At 38.5% G+C, this 23,575-nt stretch overlaps 1 protein-coding gene across 1 annotated transcript in view; it reads left to right on the forward strand.

Annotated features, from left to right (window-relative positions):
• The first annotated feature begins 2,122 nt into the window (after positions 1–2,122).
• The window catches only part of LOC128374602 (uncharacterized), a 105,599-nt gene continuing 84,146 nt past the window's right edge, over positions 2,123–23,575 (forward strand). The window contains exon 1 of the mRNA XM_053334847.1: positions 2,123–2,261. Within this exon, the coding sequence (XP_053190822.1) occupies positions 2,198–2,261 (64 nt within the window). The 5' untranslated portion in view covers positions 2,123–2,197. The remainder of the gene's footprint in view (positions 2,262–23,575) is intronic.

Consider the following 23,575-nt stretch of genomic DNA (forward strand, 5'->3'; position numbering starts at 1 on the left):
ACAGGTTATGGAGGGTTTTGAAAGTGAGAAGTAGGATTTTGAATTTGATCTGGGACAGGACCGGTAACCAGTTTTCACATTTCCATCACTGTTTAAAGGACAAGTCTGTCTTAAGACAACAGCAACACATGTTCATTATCTTGTGTCATCCTCTCATCATCTGGTTGGAGGACTGAAGGCTGCTGGTCTCATCCTCCTTTTCAGCTGGTCCAGATCTCACCCTGAAATAAATAACACAAATAAAACAACCATTCATAAAAAGCAATAACACTGTAGGTCATTTTTGTCTCTGAACTCTGTATTATATACATTATATTTTCTATATTGTGTCTGTATAATGTAATGCAATATTGTATTTATGTGTAAATGTAAGAGTACAAACTACTGTAACAATATCGTGTAACTGTCTGTATTTTTATAATTAAAATATAGAGGATAGTGCATGATGTAATATAGTATAAGAATATAGTATGGTTAAGAAAAATATAATTATAATAACATTAAGTTTCCTGTAAAACAATTATGTAATTTTCAACTAACTAAGGAAATTCGTTATGTTTAAGAATAATAATCATTTATGTATTATATATGTACAGTCAATGGGTCTTACAGTCTTACAGTTCCTCTTTAGGTTAAACATCAAAATGCAGCATTACTGCCATCGTGTGGTCAGAAGACGGTATAGCGCGCAAACAGCTAAAAGAGTGAATATTGGACTTCCATTCAACAGGTGGACAGAAACGTGACTCCAAATGAATGATGCTGAGTGAGTGTTGGTGCAACAGTTAATTTCAAACAAAGCTGCCCCTTTTAATCAGCTATCACTCTTATTATCTGTTCTTTCTTCTTGTTTCTTGTTTCTTCAGATATAAATAGGGGCGGACTGGCAATCTGGACATTTTTAGAAAAGTCCAGAGCCCTGCCTGGTTCATCAAGAAAGAAAAGATGAAACCCTCTCTGTAGAGATAACACAGGAACAAAGTGTTCAGATAATTATGTAAAGTGGAATTATCATATGTTTTCAGCCACAATTTAAAGTCCTGCATTAAAAAAATAAAACTGTCCTTCAAAGCTCAATAGCAAAGACTGTACTGTAACTCATGTCAGCATCCATATCTATATTTTATTGAGTGTGAAGGCTTGCACGTGTGTTGATGTTTTGTCAGTTGATGATTTGCCAAATTTCTTAACGATTTCCTAGTAGCCTATAGTTAAGTACAATAGGCCTATACATTTTAAAATGAACCTGGAAAATAAAGTAAAACCTAAAATTTCAAATCAGAATACATGAAGTTATGCTGTAGCATAAATGGATTTTTAAAAAACGTTTTAATGGTTTCAACGGGACCTAAAAGGGCCCTAGCATGCTGGAAGTTAATATTGTTTCTACACAGTTGATTATAGACTTAATATAGGATTCGTTGTTGAATTTCCAAAAATCAATAAAAAAATACACACATTTGCTAAAATGAATATAGCGACAGCATAATTACAGCCACACTGATTAAAAACAGAACACGGGAAAAAAGAAAAATGTCCCTTTTCTGTCCCCACTGAGGCATAAGGGTTAAATCAATATCTGAAGCTTCTTTTGAGCTTCAGCAGTGTGAGTTAGTCATATCAAGTGATATCTGACACAGTTACAGTCTTTTTAGCATCAAAATCCCTCTTAGTGTTTCCTGTTGAGCTGTGGTGGAAGTATAGTAACAAAAAGACTTTAGTACTAAAACACTGTAACGTTGAAACATAGAAGATGAAGATTTGACTCATTTGGACGTTGAAGCTTCATATTAGCTTCAGATCAACTTTTTTGCATAGAAGGAAGACTGTGGACTTTGTCCTCCATCACTTCCATTGTACGTGAATTATGAAGGGAGGGTCAGTATGAACAGGAGGAATCATTACAAAAAAGAAAAACTGGTCCTGACTGTTATTTTAAGACAGTTATCTGAACAAAAGGATGCAGCAAATGCAGCATGCAGCATGCACCATGCAACAGAACTTGCTAAAACGTTGACGTGACCTGAACGCAGCATGGTGTACATACTTTACGAGCAGCACCTGAATGCACCGTGCAGAGCAGTGCAGAAACCGTTTTACATCTGTGTGATTAGAGAAGTAAGAAGTAGGAAGCAGGTTGTTACAAAGCGACAAAGCATCGTTCAACACTCGGATAAAACTTCACGGAGTCCGCTTCATGGTGAAGATGTATCTCATCACAGTGTTAGTCCTTTTGGGGACGGGACTGACAGTAAACACCGGTAAGAGAGAGTTGTTTTTAAATTTTAAAAAGTTTTTATATACATTAATGCGACTTAAAGGGAAAACTAAAATGGAGGCAGTTGTGACGTATTTGTAATTATCAGATTTCTGTTGATTATTTGAGTTTAATTCATTAATTCATATAGACGGATAGTTTTTCAGTTTTTTAAATTTGCTCTCATTACTTAAGCCTATTACATTAAAACAAATATGATAAAATTGATTAAGTATTACAAAATGTTATTAACTGTGCATTGATGTATGAAGACAACATGGGGGTTTGACTTGCATGTGGACAGGAGTTGAATTATTTTAATTTTTCCAATACTTATAAATATAAAACAAGTACGTCATCATATGTATGAATGATAAAGTTTGATATTTGTGCCTGAAAAAAAAAAAAATAGAAAAAAATAGCAGATTTATCAAAATGTGCCAATCATATTATTGGAATCATTTTACAGCTGTAAAAACATCAACCAACAAATGAAGTGGAGTAAATTAAAGAATTGGCTCAAACGACTCTTCCAGAAAATTGCATTTTGAGGGTTTGTGTCTTAAAAGTCCTGAAACTTTACACATGCGTCAGAAGTGGTAAAAAAATGTGATATTTTGTGGGTCATGCAAATAGATTAGGGAAAAATAGGACAGCAGCCCCTACAAGATTAAGCCCATTGATACATATTGTCGTAGAAGAATGAATTCGGTAGGCATGTATCATGTCTAGATGCACAGTAAAGTTCCAGGCGAGCACAAGTAAAACAGGAAGTCGGCCATTTTGATTTGTTGTTGCAACTTCGATGTCGTTTTGCCATTTCCAGGCTGCATACTTTAACAAGCTCCTCCTAAAGGTTTGATCCCACCGACTTCAAATTCAGTCAGTATCATCTGAAGACCTTGGAGATGAAAAGTCATCAAATCAGTGTCTTTCGTGTTACCCAGTGGAATGGATATGCAGGTTGAGCAGATCCACGTTAAATTTACTCAGAAAAGCCTCAAGACCTTGGAGATTGTATATTATGAAGTTGGTGAATTTTGTGGAAATGTGTTGCTGTGGTGGCGCAGTGATCTTTCCCAAATTGAATATACTTGGTAAGAGTCCTGGTCAGGAGACATATACAGGCCTATATTTACTCAGCCAAGATGTAAGACCTTGGTGATACTACATTACGAAGCTTATGACCCTTCAGCCAAAGCTGTTGCCTTGGCGACACATTATTCGCCATGAAACACAAAGCTGTTTCTAAGGTGCAAGGGATGCATTCACTGTCATGAAACTTGACAAACACATGTGGAGTGGTGCTAGTTAACATCTATAGGCTTGGTTGTGTTCACATTTGAAGCCCCTCCTGCCAATTTGATGTAAAAGGCTCTTGAAGTCATACCCAAACTCCAACAAGAAGTCAACCATGTTGCAATAACTGGTCAATTTTGGTGTTTCTTTTGCCATTTGCAGTCCTTGTATTTTAATGAATTCCTACTACATTTTTTTTTTAAAGATTTTCTCTGGCATAGACACCTTTATTTGAAAGTAGAGAGACAGGAAATTATGGAAGAGAGAAGGGGGGTGACATGCAGAAAGGTCCACCGGCCGGGACTCGAACCGGGGTCCGCTGTGTACATGACATGCGCTCTTAACCACTACAACATGACGTATGCTTAGTGGGTGTTAACTAGCGCTACATAGTGGACACAGGAAGTATTATTTTAACCAGCCTCACAATGTCCACTAACAGTGTGAGTCTGAAGACAACTTTGTGCCTGTGATGTGAGCATTTGGATTGTGCCACAGCACGAGATGCATGGAGGTGTGAGGGCCTGTTCATCGCTACTTGTATCTTTAATTCATTCTTGTTTCTTTTCTCACTAAGGCCATATACTGGATATATACCAATACAGTCTTGAGAGCTAAAAGGTTTTATCTCCTCTTGCTTTCATAAATACATCTTTGGCATTTCTTTTCTGGATTAACTGGTACTTGTCAGCAGTATTTAGTGGTGTGACTTTAGCAACCGATTTAATTGAACGGCGCTTTAGGAAGAAATAAGGGATCAGATTTTGTTTTATTTTGCTATCATGCTCTGCCCAATTTTCATCTGTCATAATCCACCCACTCCCCTTAACATGAGCATAGAGATTCAGGGCATGTACACATGTAAAAACGTATATATTTTCATGCATTTTTGCCTTTCATCTACAGGAAAGCTCAGTTTTAGGTCACTGAAAGCGGTTATTTCTGAAAACTCTGGCCAAAGTGGAGATTTAGGAAAACAGGGCTTTGTTTAGGCTTTATGCAGTGTATTTATGTGGGTTCATGTAGATGAAACTTTTCTGAAAACAATCTGGTGTGGACGATGTTATTATTGAAAACGGGGGGGGGGGGGGGGATATCCGTTTTTATAAATACCCGGCTACCTGTGTACGTGGCCTCAGTCAGTCATGAGAGCTGTGTGTTGTCAAGGTTCAGGGCAGAACACACACTTTCAGTATCCCTTCCTTCATGTGGAGAGAGAGAGAGAGAGAGCAAGAGAGAGCCAGAGCCAGAGAGAGAGAGAGAGAGAGAAAAAAAGAGACAGACAGTGAGAGAGACAGAGAGCAGTTTTTGAGTCAGCTGCAGAGTGAATGCAGAGAGGGAGCGCCATTAGTGAGAACAAATAATTGAAACAGAGAAATAAAACAGTTGTATTTTATTTATTGAAACTGTTTCATGGTGATTATGTTGTAAAGCAGAAACAAACACATGAACAGCTCTGCACAAGATAGGGTTTTTGTGTGTGTCTCTTCCTCTTTTTTCTTTGTTCCTCTTTTGCTTCCTCCTGTCGGCTATTTGGCCTTTCTGCTGCACACATGTCACTGTGTGTATGACCCCAGTAGCACCTGCCTCTAAAAAACAAACCAAAAAAGAACACTGAGTCATTTTCTGAAAGGCTCTTTGAAAGGTACGGACTCATAAGATCCAGCTCATTTCAAGGAGCCGTTATTCTCATCACTAGCAGAAGAGCTGTAGTTCAAACTAAAATACATTTCTTAGAGGCGGTCTCTACAAGAGGCATTTCAGTGAGTTCTGCCCTCTAATAGTCAATGAGAAGAGTCTTAAGGTACAGCTCAAGTCTCACATTTGATGTTTCCTCTGTCACTGGCCAATTTGCACCACGCATGTGTGAGGGTGTCCACCGTCTTGGAAAACAAAGTAGGGGAACTCCACTTTGACAAACCTCATTAGACTTTACTAGAGTTTATCATCATGCAGGTGCTGTATTTTTAGATGTCATATTTCGTAGATGGTGTTTTTTCTAAGCTCTATTTAAACATTTAAAAAGTTTTGAAACAGGGGATTAAAGTAAATAAAAACACGCAAAAAACACACAATATAAAATAAGTAAATAAATAAAAGATAGAGTCATAGGGTTTTTCTGCAAGTTTCAATTCCTCTATTAGGTTACATTCACTGCTCCACAAAATTAAGGGAACAGTTATCATCAGTTAAACTTAAGGGATATCAGTCTGTTCATTTAGGAGAATCAATTTTGCTTTGGTGCAAATGAAAGTAACAACAGGTACAATGGAGAGGCAAAAGCAAGACAAGCCCCAAAAAGGGAATGGTACATGTAGTGGTCAGAGACAGTTGCTCTGTCCTTCTCCTTCCTGATTGACTCTTCTCTAGTTGTGTGTTCTGCTGGTGTTTAGTTTAGTTTTAGTTTATTTGGATCCCCATTAGCTGTTACCCAGGCAACAGCTACTCTTCCTGGGGTTCTTGTCACTACTGGAGCTTGAGCTGGTACCAGCAGCCCAATCAGGTTGCACAGGTAGTCCAGCTCCTGCAGGAAGGTGTGTTTCCTCGGAGAGTGTTTCGCTGTTGAGCTGTGGTGGAAGTATAGTAACAAAGAGACTTTGGTACCACAAACACTGTAACGTTGAAACATAGAAGATGAAGATTTGACTCATTTGGACGCTGAAGCTTCATATTAGCTTCACATCAACTTTTAAATACATGTTTACACAGAAGGAGGACTGTGGATTTAGTCCTCCATCACTTCTATTGTAAACATTATGAAGGGATGGTCAGTATGAACAGGAGGAATCATTACAGCAAGAAAACAAAAACAGGTCCTGACTGTTGTTTAAGTTATCTTAACAAAATGTTGCAGAAAATGCACCATGCAGCAAAACTTGCTAGAAGGAAACTTTGACGTGACTAAAATGCAGCATAATGTCCGTACTTTATGAGCAGCATGCTCCATACAGAGCAGTCTCACCACAGATGTAGAGCTGTTATATAGAGACATTTCTACATCCGTGTGACAGATTAGAGAAGTAAGAAACAGGAAACAGTTTGCTGTGGCAGAGACAAAGTATCGTCCGACACTCGGATGAAACTGAGTTTTAGAAACTTCACGGAGTTTACTTTGTGATGAAGATGTATCTCATCACAATTTTAGTCCTTTTGGGGTCGGGACTGACAGTAAACAGCGGTAAGAGAGAATTTTTAAGAACATTAAAAAAAAGTTTTTTTAGACATGCGACACCGTTTACAAGTGAAACTAAAATGGAGGCAGTTGTGACGTCTTTGTAATTATCAGATTTCTGTTGATTATTTGAGTTTAATTTATTACTATAGACGGATAGTTTTTCAGTTTTTGTAACGTATTCTTATCCCGTAAGCTTATTACATCAAAACAAATACGATACAATGAATTAACTATTATAAAACCATTATGAACTTGTCTGTGTGTGTCGATGTGTAAAGACAACATGGTGGTTAGACTTGAATGTTATCACGAGTTGGATTATTTTTCTGTTTCCAATACTTAAAATTATAAAACAAGGATATCATCATAACTATAAATGATAATTATTTTAATTATAAATTAACATGCTGATTATTTTCTTGATGGCTCAGATAATGATATATTATTATGATAATAATCATATTAGCTTCAGATCAACTTTTAAGTATATTTAATCACAGAAGGAGGACTGTGGATTTAGTCCTCCATCACTTCCATTGTAAACATTATAAAGGAACTTCTAATGGTCAGTATGAACAGGAGGAATCATTACACCAAAAAAAACAGCTTTAATGTTTATTTGGACTCCTGATTATTGTTTAATGACAGTTAGTTATCTGAATAAAATGTTGCAGAAAATGAAGCATGCACCATGCAGCAAAACCTGCTAAAAGTAGGAAACTTTGACGTGACTTGAACGCAGCATAATGTCCATACTTTATGAGCAGCACCTGAATGCACCCTGCAGGCAGTCTCACTATAGATGTAGAACCGTTATATAGAGACGTTTCTACATCCGCGTGACAGATCACAGAAGTAGGAAGCAGACTGCAGTTTGTTACCGCAGAGACAAAGCATCGGCTGACACTCGGATAAAACTGGAGTTTTAGAAACTTCACTGAGTCCACTGTGTGATGAAGATGTATCTCATCACAATTTTAGTCCTTTTGGGCTCGGGACTGACAGTAAACAGCGGTAAGAGAGTTTTTAAGAAAAAATGTGAATTGTTTTTTTTACACATGAATGCGACTCTGGTTAAAAGTGAAACTAAAATGTTGGCAGTTGTGACGTATTTGTAATTATCAGATTTCTGTTGATTATTTAAGTTTAATTTATTCACATAGACGGATAGTTTTCCAGTTTTTGTAATTTACTCTCATTACATAACCTTATTACATTAAAACAGATATGATAAAATGAATGAACTATTATAAAATCAGTAATTTATCTTCAGTGTGTGTCGATGTATAAAGACAACATGGTGGTTTGACTAGAATGTGGACACGAGTTGGATTATTTTTCTGTTTCCGATATTTAAAATATAAAAAACAAGGACATCATCATATCTATAATAATTATTGTTTTTATAGATTAACATGCTGATTATTTTCATGATGGCTCAAATTATTATTATTTTTTAATTACATTAATCGTCTCAACTTTACATAAACTCAATGTGATGTTCTCAAGTTGTTGGTTTAGTCCAACTAACAGTCCAAAACCTGAAAACAAAAATAATTTACTGATACATTAAATATATATTTTTTTTATACACACTAATGTGACTCCGGTTAAAAGTGAAACTAAAATGGAGGCAGTTGTGACGTCTTTGTAATTATCCAATTTCTGTTGATTATTTGAGTTTAATTTATTCATATAGATGGATAGTTTTTCAGTTTTTGTAACGTACTCTCATTCCATAACCGTATTACATCAAAACATCATAACTATAAATGATAATTATTTTTATTATAGATTAACCTGCTGCCTCAAATAGATTTTTTTTAAAGGTGATGTTCTCAAGTGGTTGATTTTGTCCAACTAAGAGTCAAAAACAAAAAGAATTTACTGAGACGTAAAAGAAAGAAAAAGGAACAGATAATCATGTAAAGTTTGATATTTGTGCTTGAAAAGAAAACTTAAACAAGCTAATTATCAACATGTGCCAATCAGACTATTGGAATGGTTTTACAGCTGTAAAAACATCAACCTGCCAATGAAGTGGAAGAAATTAAAGAATTGGCTCACAAACAACCAATCATTTCCTCATTCTCACTTCTACAAACTGAGCTGTACTTCAAGCTAAAATAGATCTCTAGAGGAGGCGTTTCAGCGAGGGCAATCCCCCAATGTTTGATGAGAAGAGTGTCAGTCATTGGTCAGCTAGTCACAGGTTGTTCTGACACATAAGAATCATTATCACTTTATTCATTTACAAGTGGCTCGCTTCATCAGTGTGATTGTTAAAAGTAGATATTTTGAAAACTCATTGTTACAGTTTTATATTTCTTTGTAATGTAGCTCAGTGTTAGTTAAAACATCTTTCTCAGACCTGGAACTCAAACCATTTTCAGAAATATATATTCAAATAATTAAATGAATGGAATAAATGTGCAATGACTAGTCCACAAATGTCTTGAAGTAATGACTAGTCGACCACGAACATCTTGTGTCTGAGCCACGTTTTTCTGTCTGATGGGAAACTTCAGTTTTAATCAACATGGTTTTAGTCACGTCTCACTGGAGCTTCATGCACGTAGTCTCACAACTGAAAGTGTTTTATTTAGTGTGTGACTGCAGTGAGACTGCTGATGTGTGTCGAGCTGATAAAATGTGGTTGACCACACGGAAGTACTGCTGAAGTCTTCCTGAGTGTCACTGAGGACTGAAGCTGATGCTGCACTGCTGATAACAACTCAAACAATTCACGGACATAAAGCTCATTTTCAACTTTTTTCATAGTTGGGTCATTGTTTTAGTCCATTTTTCAATTTCTAGCTTTATTTCCTGTGTTTACAGATTCTCAGTTATGAGGATTTGCTTTTTTTAATGTTAATTTGAATGAAACTTGTGAAAAATGCTGTATATCAAGATATATATAATAAAAATACAACTGTTACCCAATGCAATCAGAAATACAATGATTATTAATTACCAAAATCTCATCTAGTACAGTTGGGAAGACTTTAAAGATGATAAAAGGCGCTTAAGGCTCTTGGTGCTGATCATTTCTATTTTAATCTCCTTGATCGGTGGTTGTTCTCTGAGTGTGTTGCTTCATACATGTGACTAAATATACTGATTGATGGCAGTAAATAGATAGATAAGAGTCCAGAGCTTTAAGTCAGATCTGCTGGAGTTTATCTGCCTTGTCTGTAAACATGTCTGTCTGTCTTTCTCTCTCTGTGACTCTCAGAGAAACACTCCCTCACGTACATCTACACCGCCTTCTCCAAACCTGTCGGACTTCCAGGCATCCATGAGTTCACAGCTATGGGTCAGATGGACGGCAGGCTGATTGACTACTATGACAATGATATCCAGAGAAAAGTTCCCAAGCAGGACTGGATGAAGAGGCGACTTTCTCCAGACTACTGGGAGAAAGGCACACAGTCCCGCCAAAGCAAGCAGCAGTGGTTCAAAGTCAACATCGACATCCTGGAGAAACGAATGAATCAGACCAACGATGGTAAGATCCATGAAATGTGTCAGACTGGAAACACTTTTTGATGACTCAGTAATTAACACGAAATGAACAACTGTAATACCTTGTATAGATAAATGCTGCAACAAAAATGAAGATGTTCTAATTTTCCTTAAGTAAGGAACAAGTGATAACTTTTATTTATGTATGTATGTATCATATTTCCATGTCCTCATTCTTTGTCATTTATTTCACTGTCACTCCTCTTTAGATCTTCATATTCTTCAGTGGATGCACGGCTGTGAGGGTGAAACAACAGAGCCTGATGGCACATTAAAGTTTGTCCGTGGTGTGGACATGTACAACTTTGACGGAAAAGACTTCCTGTCCTTTGATGATGCCCACTCAGTGTGGGTTGCTGCCGCTGATATAGCACTCCAGACCAAGAGAAAGTGGGATGAAGTCACGGTCCTAAAAGAATACACCAAAGGCTACCTGGAGAAGGAGTGTATCGATTGGTTGGACAAGTTCAGGGCATACGAAAAAGAGCTGAAAGTTGCCAGTATGTATGACAGAAAACAATTTCTGTATTGTTATACCAATCATTATTAAATATTATAGGAGTGGCTTTAGCAATAGAAGTATTATTTTTTGTTAAAATATCTAACATGAAATCAACTGCTGTTGATAATATTGCTTTTCACACTGGACCTGCTTTTTTGTTTTCCTAAATTTTAATATTCATTATGGAAAATTAGTTCAGATGTGGCAACATGGTCTGTGTGTCATTCGATCATTTGGGAATCAAAAATCAAAAAATGGCTAGTTATTTCATAATGTGATACAAAAAAGGAGCTTGGGCTTAGTTTTTCAGACTTTTGATTTTATGCTCAGTTCAAAAAAAGAAAATGAACAAAACGCTCCCAGGGCCAAATTTGTTTTTATAATGTAATTTTTCCAATTTCCGTGGCCTGGAAGTTATTTATTGACTTCTTCTTTGGATGTGTAAGGGACTGTAGTAGATCAGAGCGCAGACCAGACCAAAAGCAGTCACAATTTTCCCAGTAGGACTATTTATAAGTCACTTTATCAAGATTTAAATGTTTTTTCAGGTTAGCTACTGCAAGGTTTTCGGATATGTGAATGTGACAAAATGATCCGATGAACTGATCTGTGCAGCTCTTTGGTGAGCTTTAATGTATAGCATTTTAATATATGGTATTATTCCCTTTGGTCTCACAGATGTAGCTGCCACATGTGTGAATGTAAAGTGAAGCTTCACAGAACAACAGCGCTGCCCAGACTATCACTAGCTTTACATACTAAACATAAATGTATTATTTTATTAAGCATCCTCCCGCTGTCAGTCGTAATTTTTGGGGCTCAATATAATAATCACCACATTTTAATAAATATGAATGTATTAACGTGACCAACCTATAGAAAGTGCAGGTGAAAATGCTTCATGGTGCTGTAACATTCTCAGAGAAAGCCTCTAATGAAACGCTGCCCAGCTCTGAACAATATTACACACACACAGTCATATCAGTGGAGAGCAGTAGTGTGTGCTACAAGCTGCCATAAACTCCAGCTCTCTTTTAATTCATGTGTAAGAGTGTTTGGGATTGACACAGTGCGTAACAAACGTCCCTGCCAACTTTTAAATTCAATTTCCCATCAACAAACAATTCACCAGAATTAAGGTTCAATAGTATTTTATTGACTCTGAATCATTTCGTATCCATTTAGGTTCAGCTTTTAACATTTTTAAGTAAAATTAAAATAACAATTGCAGAAACACTTCAGCTTCAGTTCCATTTTACAACAAACACAAGATATCAAATATTGATTGAATATGTATTTGACATGTTTAAATAACTGACGTAGCCTTCTTGTTTTTCATGAGCTACTTGTTTCAAATACTGGAAGTGCTGAGTCTGTACTAGTAAGCAGATTAGTTTAAATAATTAATTGATATAAATTAAAGTCTGAGCAGGAGATTTTGAAACAGAACCTGACTTAACTGTTTAATGTAATATGTCAAGTTATTGAAGGCTTTAACATTCATTAGTTACAACTGATAGCTGCAGACATACAGTCTTAGCTACAGTATAAATTGTAAATAAGAAGCCTGTTCTCCGTCTGCTGTGTACACTGTTCTTTAATAAAAAAGTTCAGTCCTGTAGTTCAGCAAATCCAGGTACTTTGCCAACCTGGAACCAAATACAAAAGAGAACCAGCTATTAGAACCAAACCTTCATAAACACCATATTCAATAACAACCTTGATCTTCAAATCTCTGAAAATAGTTTGGAGAAAAAGACAAACTATAAAATTAAGCGTGTTGTAGCAGTAGTGTGTTTATGTTGCACCAGTCTGTTTTTACTTTAGTTAAATTACATATATGAGTTGTCTTATTTGTTGCATTAGTTGTAGCAATACATTTTATTTGTTCAGTTTATTATGAGGATGGAACAAACATTACCACACGTTTGGTTTGTATCATAATGTATTATAATCTCCCTTCAAATATTAACTAACTTAACATTTTCTCTTTCCAGCTCCACCAGATGTGTACGTGTTTGCTAATAACAAAGGGTCAAACCTCATGTTGACCTGCCTGGCCACAGGTTTCTTCCCAAAAGACATCATCCTCAACATCAAAAGGAACGACCGCATTCTGACTATAGAGGACGGGTTGATCTCCTCAGGCGTTCGACCAAATGAAGACGACACCTACCAGAGAAGAGACAGTGTGGAGATTTTAAAGAGTGACATTTCTTCTTTCACATGTGAAGTCATTCACAAAGCAACTGGTGTATCTCTTGAGAAGGCTTGGGGTAAGAAACTTTCTTATTTCAGTTTACAGTTTGTCACAGTGCAACAAAGTTGATTGGGGCAAAAATGCAAACAGTCAGATGATCAGACAGTTTATAACCAAACCAAACATCAGAAAATGAGATCCTAGTTGTATTAAATCAGATAGTCTTTATTTAATCAGTTATGTGTCATATTGGAGCAGACCTTTTTCTATTATCTCAGAGTGTAAAGCAGTAAGAGTCTGCTTCAAAAGCTGCTGACTGTCAAGTTACTTCATCAATGGAGGATGTAGGCGCAGGGGATGAACTTGGTCAGCATGCCTGTCACTTGGTCACCGGTATTGGTGAGGGTGTGTGTGTGTGTGTGTGTGTGGGTGTGTCTATGCGTCACTGGGGACGGCGCAGTAGTAATTTAAATCATCTTCTGCACCTGCTGGGTTTCACCTTTTGTTTTGTAACAGAGTGGGTGAGTAGGGAGCCGTAACTTCTGTTGACCGCTACATCTACACTCTTTGTGTCCAAAAATACCATCTCAACAGAGGATTTAGGTCGTCACAGTGTTTTTGATCACCGGTAAAATAATAATAATAAAACATCTTTAAAACGCAGCAACAGACCTCATGCCTTTGTTTTGGACACAGCGCGTCAGACAGATCACCCTACATCATTCATTCAGCGGCCAATGGTAAAGTTTTTGACATGGGATGGCCGCGACAACATTGTCAACAGAAGAGGCTCACACGTGTAGCCAACTGTCAACTTCGCTTTACCTGTGCACTATAAACGATGGACCACTCAGCCCCTGTGGAAGCGGACTGTGAGTAAACTTTATGAATGAATCTATGGATGGGCCGCAGCGCACAGCAACTACGGTATGTGTAACTTGTTCATACTGTACGTTTCATCTTGCTTGGATTTTGGACGCAGTTTGAATGTGATTTCTGCTGCATATATTGGATGGAGAGCATGCTGTGTTTGCTGATTGATGCACTTATTGTCTGGCTCAAGTTGGAAATTAACCTGTGGAAAGAGTGGATCGCTCGTGTATGCCTGTTAAGTGGCGAAGTTGGATGTGGAGGATTTATGTGGAGGTGGATTGTGTCGCATGTTTTCTGATGTTTTAACGGATGCGCACTGTTGTTGATTGATGTCAATATGAGTGGATCAAATGCTGGTTCGACCGTAAATGACGGAAAAGTCAAAAGAAAAGTCACTCTCTCTGAAAAGGGCTTGGCATGTAAAATTGAGAGACTTCATAAAGATCGCCAATCCATAGTAAACAAAATTAAAAGTGTAATCGCAGCATTGAAAAGGCTGATGGAAAATGACGACAATGCTACACAAGTACAAAATCAGCTGGGGGTTTTGGTGCAGTTGCGGGAGGATGCAATGGCACTGCACGAGTCACTGATGCCTTTAATACCTCAGGAGGAGCAGCATACACAAAACGAGTGGATCACAAGCATCAATAAATATAATCAAGGGTTTATTATGGATGTGGAACAATGGCTATCTGAAAGTGACAGGCTGGTCTCAAGACAAGAAAGCTTGGGAGAACTGCCTAATACAGATTTTGAAACTCTTCCAAGCGTGGTGTTGGATGAGATACATCTTAATAATAAACTTCCTTCAGATGAGCAACATGATGCTTTGCCTGGACCGACACAGGATGAAATTAAGCCTGGTGACAGCATCTCAAATGTAAGCAGCAAAAAGCATGGTTCAAAATCTCAAACTTCACGCACCTCAACTTCCTCTGCCCGTGTTAAAGCAGAGGCTGACATGGCTGCTCTTCTTGCACGTCAAAGATTACTTCAGGAAAAACATGACCTGGAAAAACAGGAGGAGGAAATAAGAAAAAGGAAGGAGCGACTTGCGCTCGAAGTGGAGATAGCCGCATCAAAGGCTAAGGTGGATGTCTTAAGAGCCTCAAGTAGTGTGAAAGGTGGCACATCAAATAAATCTGATGGTATGCAATCCTACATGGAGAGAGGACTCCACACTGTTCTTAAAGCTGATGCTGATTTATTTGTGCCTCATGGCCAAGAAGATCATGGGAATTCAGTCTCAGTCAGAAGAGTTCCTCAATCTTATGTGACCAAATCAATGGAAATGAAACAACCTGAAAATATTAAGTCTCAAATACACCAGCAGAGACAGACCAAGCTCGGGGTGGTTCATAATGCACAGCCAAATTTCTCAATGTCTCAGCAAAGCAGTACACAGGCTCCTATAATGGCCACAGGTGATGACAACAATTTGGTATCTATAATGGCAAGGCAAAATGAGATAACTGCAATGTTGGTGCAGCAACAAAGTCTCTCATCTTTGCCAAATCGGGAGATTCAAGTGTTTGATGGAGATCCTCTACTGTATCATGCCTTTATGAGAGCCTTTGAGCACAATGTAGAAGAGAAGACGAGCGATGCAAGAGATTGCCTGCACTTCTTGGTGCAATACACCAGGGGTCAGCCAAGAGAGCTGGTGAGAAGCTGTCAACAAATGGCTGCAGATAGAGGATATTACAAAGCAAAGTCTTTGTTGGAAGAACATTTTGGAAATGAACAAAGGATTGCGTCAGCTTATATGGACAAAGCACTTTCATGGCCAGTGATTAAAGCAGAGGATATCAAAGCTCTTCAAGCGTATGGACTTTTTCTAAGAGGATGTTGCAATGCAATGGATGAGATACAGTACATGTCCGAGCTCAATATGCCGGCAAATATGCTGACAATAGTAAAAAAGTTGCCATACAAGTTAAGAGATAAATGGAGAACGGTGGCTTGTGATATACATGAAAGACGTCATCACAGAGCTACTTTCCCTGATATTGTGGATTTTGTTGAACGTCAGGTGAAAATTACAGCTGACCCTGTGTTTGGTAATATACAAGATACTCCAAAATTAGTGCAAAGCAAAAGTGGCAAAAGGGAGAATTGTCAAAACTATAGCCACAAAAAAGGAAGTAGCTTTGCAACTACAGCCACTTCTGTGGATGAAAAGACCCATAAGAGAAAGGGAGGAAGTCTACTGGATAAAGGGGTTTGCCTGTACTGCAAGGGTGAACATGCACTGGAGTGGTGCTCTCTATTGGAAAAGAAAGCACATAATGACAAGATTGCCTTCCTGAAGGAGCATGGAATTTGTTTTGGCTGTTTGTGCATAGGGCACATGAGTAAGGACTGCAGGAGGCGACTGTCATGTAAAATATGTGGATCCAGACATCCTAGCATGCTTCATATTCACCCGAAGGACAAGGAAAATGAGAAGAATCAGATAGTTGCAGCTAATACCAACGCAGCAGTGGGCAGTGCTTTCGTTGCAGTACAGACTAGTGGTCTTACTGGGGCCGGTGAGCAGGATTGTAAACTCTCTATTGTTCCAGTTAAAGTCAAGTCTAAGAAAGGCCAAAAAATTGTGGAGACTTATGCCTTTCTGGACCAAGGGAGTTCAGCCTCATTCTGTACCACCGGTCTGATGAATCGGCTGGGTATCTCAGGAAGAGGAACCAGGATTCTGTTACGCACTATGGGTCATGAAAATATTGTGCTAAGTTGCATCGTATCAGATCTGGAGATAGCTGGCCTGGACAGTGGTCTTTACTGTGATTTGCCAGATATTTTTACACAGCAAAGGATGCCTGTGAGTGAGAGAAATATACCACGACAGCAGGATCTGGTCAGATGGCCACACTTGCATGAAGTAAATCTTCCTGAAATTGATTCAGGTGTTGAACTTTTGATCGGCTTGAATGTACCTAGAGCTCTTGAGCCCACAAAGGTGATTCCAAGTGAGAATGGAGGACCATATGCAATCCAGACTATTTTGGGATGGACTGTTAATGGGCCGTTGGGCACTGGTGGAGCTGACTGTGAACAACTTAGCATCACTGCTAATCGTATCTCAGTTGTGAGATTGGATGAGTTGTGGCAGCAGCAATTTCAACTGGACTTTCCAGAATGCATACAGGATGAACAGCTGGGTCTGTCAAGGGAAGATTGTCAGTTTATGGAAATGGTTGAAAGCTCCATTAAGCTAGAAGATGGCCACTATAGCATTGCATTACCTCTAAAGAAAAGAGATGTGTGCATGCCTGATAACCGCAAGCTAGCAGAACAACGTATTCTGAGTTTAAAAAGGAGGTTTGAGAAAAATGACGCATTTCATGCAGACTATGCTAACTTCATGCAAGATGTCATTTCCTGTGGTTATGCTGAAAAGGTGCCTGCCAGAGATCTTCTATACAGTCGTGGCAACATATGGTACATACCGCATCATGGTGTATACCACCCAACAAAGAAGAAGATCAGAGTGGTGTTTGACTGTGCTGCATCATTTCAAGGCACATCATTGAATGCACAACTGCTGCAAGGACCTGATCTGACTAGCTCATTGATTGGAGTCATAACCAGGTTCAGAAAGGAACCTGTTGTGTTGATGGCAGATATTGAGGCCATGTATCATCAGGTGCGGGTGCCAGCTAAAGATTCCAACCTGCTAAGGTTCCTCTGGTGGCCTGGTGGGGATTTCTCTCAACCCTTAGAAGAGTACAGGATGCTTGTCCATCTCTTTGGAGCGACTTCCTCACCAAGTTGTGCAAACTTTGCTCTTCGAAGGTGTGCAGAAGACAATAAGGACTCCTTTAGTCCGCAAATAGTGGATACCATCATGAACAATTTTTATGTGGATGATTGTCTTGCTTCAGTGCCTTCTGAGTCTCAAGCTGTAGCTCTCTATCGTGATCTACGAGCCATTTGTGCCAGAGGAGGCTTTCAGCTGAAGAAGTGGATAAGCAACAGTCGGAAGGTGCTGGCTGCTATACCTGAAGGAGAGAGGGCAAAAGAAGTGAAAGAGCTGGATTTGAACTATGACACTCTCCCTGTTGAGAGGGCACTAGGAGTACAGTGGTGTGTTCAGTCTGATACTTTTAAGTTCAAGATAAAGGTTCAAGATCGACCTTTGACTCGTAGAGGGATCCTGTCTGTGCTCAGCTCTATTTATGACCCACTTGGAGTGTTGGTGCCAGTGGTGCTAAAGGCCAAACTCATTTTGCAAGATCTATGTAGGAAAGGCCATGGATGGGATGACACAATACCTGCATCCATTGCAATGGAGTGGACAAAATGGATACAGGATCTCCACCTGCTGGAAAATTTCAAGATTAGCAGATGTTTTAAGCCTGTGGATTTTGGAACTGTGGCCTCTGCCCAATTACATCATTTTGCAGATGCAAGTGAGGTGGGTTATGGGACAGTCACCTACTTGCTTTTGCGCAATACAACTGCACAGCCATGTAGTGTCCTTATTATGGGAAAAGCAAGGGTGGCTCCCTTAAAACCGATTACCATTCCTAGACTAGAGCTAACAGCAGCAGTAGTTGCATCACGCATGGACAGATTGTGGAGGAAGGAATTGCAGATGCAGCTGCTTGACTCTGTATTCTGGACTGACAGCACCTCAGTGCTGAAATACATTAAAAACGAGACGTCAAGATTTCGAGCATTTGTGGCCAATAGAGTGTCTGCAATCCTTGAAACATCTCATGCAGGTCAGTGGAGATATGTGAACACCTCATGCAATCCAGCAGATCTTGCCTCTAGGGGACTTGGTGTGGAGTCATTCCTTAAGGATGCAAATTGGATATCTGGCCCACAATTTCTGATGTGGCCAGAGGAGCAGTGGCCCACAAATCCAGATGGTTTGAAAATGATACCAGGACAAAATGACCCTGAGGTCAAAACAAGCATCTTGGTTCATGCTGTATGTGCCACAGAGGAGTGTGACTCAGTGTCTCAGTTGATCAATTGTACCTCATCCTGGAACCATCTAAAACGGGTGATGGGTTGGATCTTACGATTCAAGAACAGACTCCTAAGTATCTGGAAGAAGAGGAAGAAGGTCAATTCATTACTAGCTCACTCCAGTACAGATGAGAGAAAACAGACATGTCTTTTGATAAATGAGCTACAAAGTGTCAAAGATGCATTTTGTGTTTCTCTAACTGTGGAGGAGATGAAGGAGGCTGAGATGGAAATCATCAGAATCTGTCAAAGGAAAAGATTCCCAGAGGAATTTTCTAGCCTGGAAAAGGGAGAGCATGTGAGAAAGACAAGCCACATATACAAACTGAATCCGGTGCTTGATGATGGCGTCTTGAGAGTCGGGGGACGACTCAGTCGGGCAGCCATGCCTGAAGAGGCAAAGCATCCAGCTATATTGACCAAAGATCAACATATCTCTGATATTATCTTAAGACAGGTTCATGAAGAAGTCGGCCACAGTGGTAGAGCCCATGTGTTGGCGAGGTTACGCCAGAGATATTGGATTACTGGCGCTAGTGTGGCTGTAAGAAAGATATTGGGAAAGTGTGTTGTGTGCCGACGGTTACAAGGAGTTCCTGGTAGTCAACAGATGGCAGATCTGCCACGCAACAGGATATCTCCAGATGAACCACCTTTTACTTCAGTGGGAGTGGATTGTTTTGGCCCATTTAATGTAAAACGTGGAAGATGTCATGTGAAAAGGTATGGAGTTCTATTCACTTGCTTAGCTTTAAGAGCCGTACATCTTGAAATAGCAGCGTCAATGGATACTGATTCCTTCATTAATGCCTTACGTCGCTTTATAGCAAGACGAGGCCAAGTCAAGGAAATCTGCTCAGACAATGGAACAAACTTTGTCGGCGCTGATCGAGAGCTGAAAAAATGTATTCAACAATGGAATCATTCTCAGATCCATGAGGAACTCCTACAGCGAGGGATTAAATGGACATTCAATCCTCCAACTGGCTCCCATCATGGAGGAGTATGGGAGAGACTAATCCGTTCCATTAGAAAGGTACTCAACTCCATTTTAAAAATACAAACTCTTGACGAGGAAGGTCTTCACACTGTCTTCTGTGAAGTCGAAGCTATTCTTAACAGCAGACCAATAACAAAGGCGTCCACTGATCCTAATGATCTAGAGGCTCTGACTCCCAACCATCTTCTGCTTCTCAAAGGTCAACCATCTTTGCCACCTGGTCTCTTTGAAAAACAGGACTTGTATGCTGTCCGCAGATGGAAACAAATACAGTACATATCCAATTTATTTTGGAAAAGATGGACAATGGAATACCTGCCGCAGCTTCAGGAACGTCAAAAGTGGAACAGAGTCAAGCGCAACTTCATTCCTGGAGACATTGTGCTCATCGTGGATGATACAGCACCTCGTAACTCTTGGATCATGGGGAGAGTTATTGAGGCTGTTCAAGACAAGAAAGGACTTGTGCGACAAGTAAAGATCAAGACCAAGACTAGCTGTCTGGACAGGCCAGTCACAAAGATTTGTCTTCTTCAAGAAGCTGGGGAGTCTTGATGGATACTTTGACATGACTTGTTTTGACATGACTTGACTTTGAATGTGACTTTAAGAGTGATGGTAAAGATCACTCTCACACTAGGCTCCGTATGTTCTAGAACCTCTGGCCTAGAGACACTTGAAGATTGTAGAGTGAAGGACATTGAAATACTACGGACATTGAACTACATTGAATGCAAAAGGATGTATATCGATATGAACTGTTTACCTTGATTATTGTGTTTTCATGTTGAATAATCAGTGTTGTAATTATTCTGTTATAATAATTAGGGGCCGGAATGTAGGCGCAGGGGATGAACTTGGTCAGCATGCCTGTCACTTGGTCACCGGTATTGGTGAGGGTGTGTGTGTGTGGGTGTGTCTATGCGTCACTGGGGACGGCGCAGTAGTAATTTAAATCATCTTCTGCACCTGCTGGGTTTCACCTTTTTGTTTTGTAACAGAGTGGGTGAGTAGGGAGCCGTAACTTCTGTTGACCGCTACATCTACACTCTTTGTGTCCAAAAATACCATCTCAACAGAGGATTTAGGTCGTCACAGTGTTTTTGATCACCGGTAAAATAATAATAATAAAACATCTTTAAAACGCAGCAACAGACCTCATGCCTTTGTTTTGGACACAGCGCGTCAGACAGATCACCCTACATCATTCATTCAGCGGCCAATGGTAAAGTTTTTGACATGGGATGGCCGCGACAACAGAGGAGATTATTATATTTAAAATGTGTTCAGATGTTTGTCTTTATTGAAGATGGGGTGGATTCACTGTTAGCATCACAGTTAGTAGCTACAAGAGAATAAACACATTAACTCTCAACAAACAAGTTTTAAATTTTGAACTTTGTGATTTTTTTAGTAAGAATCCTCTTTGAATCTTAATTTTCACATTTCACATTATTTTCATGTCATTCATTAAATTGTATTTTATCACTTTGATCACATTATCACTGATTATCACATCTACATTTTATTATCATGCATCGACACTGAGTGTTACATGAAGATAAATATTAATGATATTAAAAGTGAAGTGAATGTGAAACTAATGTAAATGTTTTCTGTGTTTTAGATCATCAATGTGTTGATGATGCAGGAAACAAAGGAGGCATTAATGTTGGGGTGATTGCAGTCCTGCTCCTCTTTGTCGGACTCATAGCTGTAGTGCTGGTGGTGTTGAAGAAAAAAGGGATAATCGGTAAGTACAACATATAATCATTGTTTTCTCCACAACAAGGATTGGAGTGGGATATATTTTTTTTATATGTTTAATTTAATTTAAAAGAAAATGTATAAAACATTCAATTCCTCAAAAGACGTAGATCTATTTTGAAAAGAAACAGATTTTTCTTGCAAAAAATGAAATGCTCTATTTATTTAATAGTTGTTTTCTGATTCTTTAAACTGACTTAAAGAGTAACTACACACTCAAACTCTGCTGGTTCCCTTCATCTCAATATATTTCAAAGATGCAGCAGAGGAGTGTACAGGTTGACTGCTGCTGAGTGATGTGGGAGGTATGAGAGCGGATGAACACTGACCACCACTCAGCATAGCATGAATAGATGTAGAGCTGGTAGTCAGAGATAACCAGCCATGAGCAGCTGCTGTCAGACTCTACAAATTCATTTCATTCCCATGATTTGTTCCTTGACCCTGCAATAAACTGCAGTATGAAGGTGGCCTCTTTACTGTCTTCTATATTTCTGCCATGCTGTCATGTTACTTAGCATGTTACCATGGTAACTGTATGCAAATTAACATGCTATTCTTTAACATAATAACTAGGATTGGGTGATATGTCAGTAAATACTATGAAAAATGAAAAATAGAGATTTTGCCTGACTGTTTATAGGTAAGGACCTTAGGGATAATAATGTAGGGGGTCAAAAAACAAAGATTTAAATTGAAACTTTAAAAGTTCATCAGTCAAACCATGGCTAGAAAGTGATGTTATTCATTTACATAACATATTTCTCAATTCAGAAATTGATATTAGATAATGGATATTTGTTTACAATGTTCTTCAGTTAAAGTCTTTTCTGAATTTAGAATTGGTTATGTAGTAAAAAGTCCAGCTGGTCATTAATGTGTTAATGTTCTTTTTGTTCACAGGAGGAGCCAACGGAGGTAACTATTTTATTTCTTCTTTTACTTGAAGGTTACAGCTTTGGTAAGACTTCCTTAGCTTACAGGTGTTAAATATATTTCCTATTGTCAACAAGTAAAACTAACAATGTCTGTGACTCTGAAGATGTTAATCTTTAAAAAACTGCTCTGTATAGTTTAAAAGAAGTCTCAGTAATTTTGTCACTGTTCGTTTTCAGGAACTAAACAAAAGGAAATAGTGTATTTGTTGGGGACTGTACTGCTGTAGAAGTTAACAGAGGAATAATATATATCACACAATACTTGTTAGTATAATAAATAAATCAAAAACAGTTCAGAAAGCAACAGATAATCAATAATAATAATAAGCAACCTAATCCTTTTAGTTAGTCCTGCTCAGGCTAGAAACTCTGTACATGAACTTGATAATAGTTTGTTTAGCTGTTTTTTTGTTTTGTGTGTGTAACTTTCTGTTTATTCTCAGGTATATAGCATTTGTTGCTGCTCCTGTCAGTAAGTATTTTTTTCTTGTATGGATTCTTTTAAAGTTTGAACAAATGTATTTGTGTTGAAGATGTTTATAATGTTACAACAATGACTCAGAGGACACAGTAAGAATATACTGTAAGCTTATAAACCAAAAACCAAACCAGCCAACCAGAGACCAAACAATCCTGATCATTAAAACAGTCAAAGTAAAGATGTCATGAGAGAAAAAGCTCCATGTTTATCAGACACATTGACTCATATTAAAAGACGGACTGTAAACTCTGAATTATGAACTTCATGCTGTCCTCAGTTAAAGAAATGATTATGTATATTTTGGGTTTTAATAAGTCCAGCTGTCTATTAGTTATATTAATGTTGTCTTTATTTACAGACTAATCTCTGGTAGTGTCAGTCATCACTGGCCAAGGTAACTACTTTCTTTGTTTCCCATCAGAAAAACAGTGACTGAGGCTTTAAGGATAGTTCACAATTTTGAAGTGTCTTCAAACAGCAGTCAGGTGTCCATATGAACAGTTCATACTGACTATTAAAAGATATTCTTCAAATGTGTTGCACAAAAATGCATTTAAAAGTGAGGGAGAAGAAGT

Source organism: Scomber japonicus, chromosome 15 (assembly GCF_027409825.1).
Source record: "Scomber japonicus isolate fScoJap1 chromosome 15, fScoJap1.pri, whole genome shotgun sequence".
Taxonomy (NCBI): domain Eukaryota; kingdom Metazoa; phylum Chordata; class Actinopteri; order Scombriformes; family Scombridae; genus Scomber; species Scomber japonicus.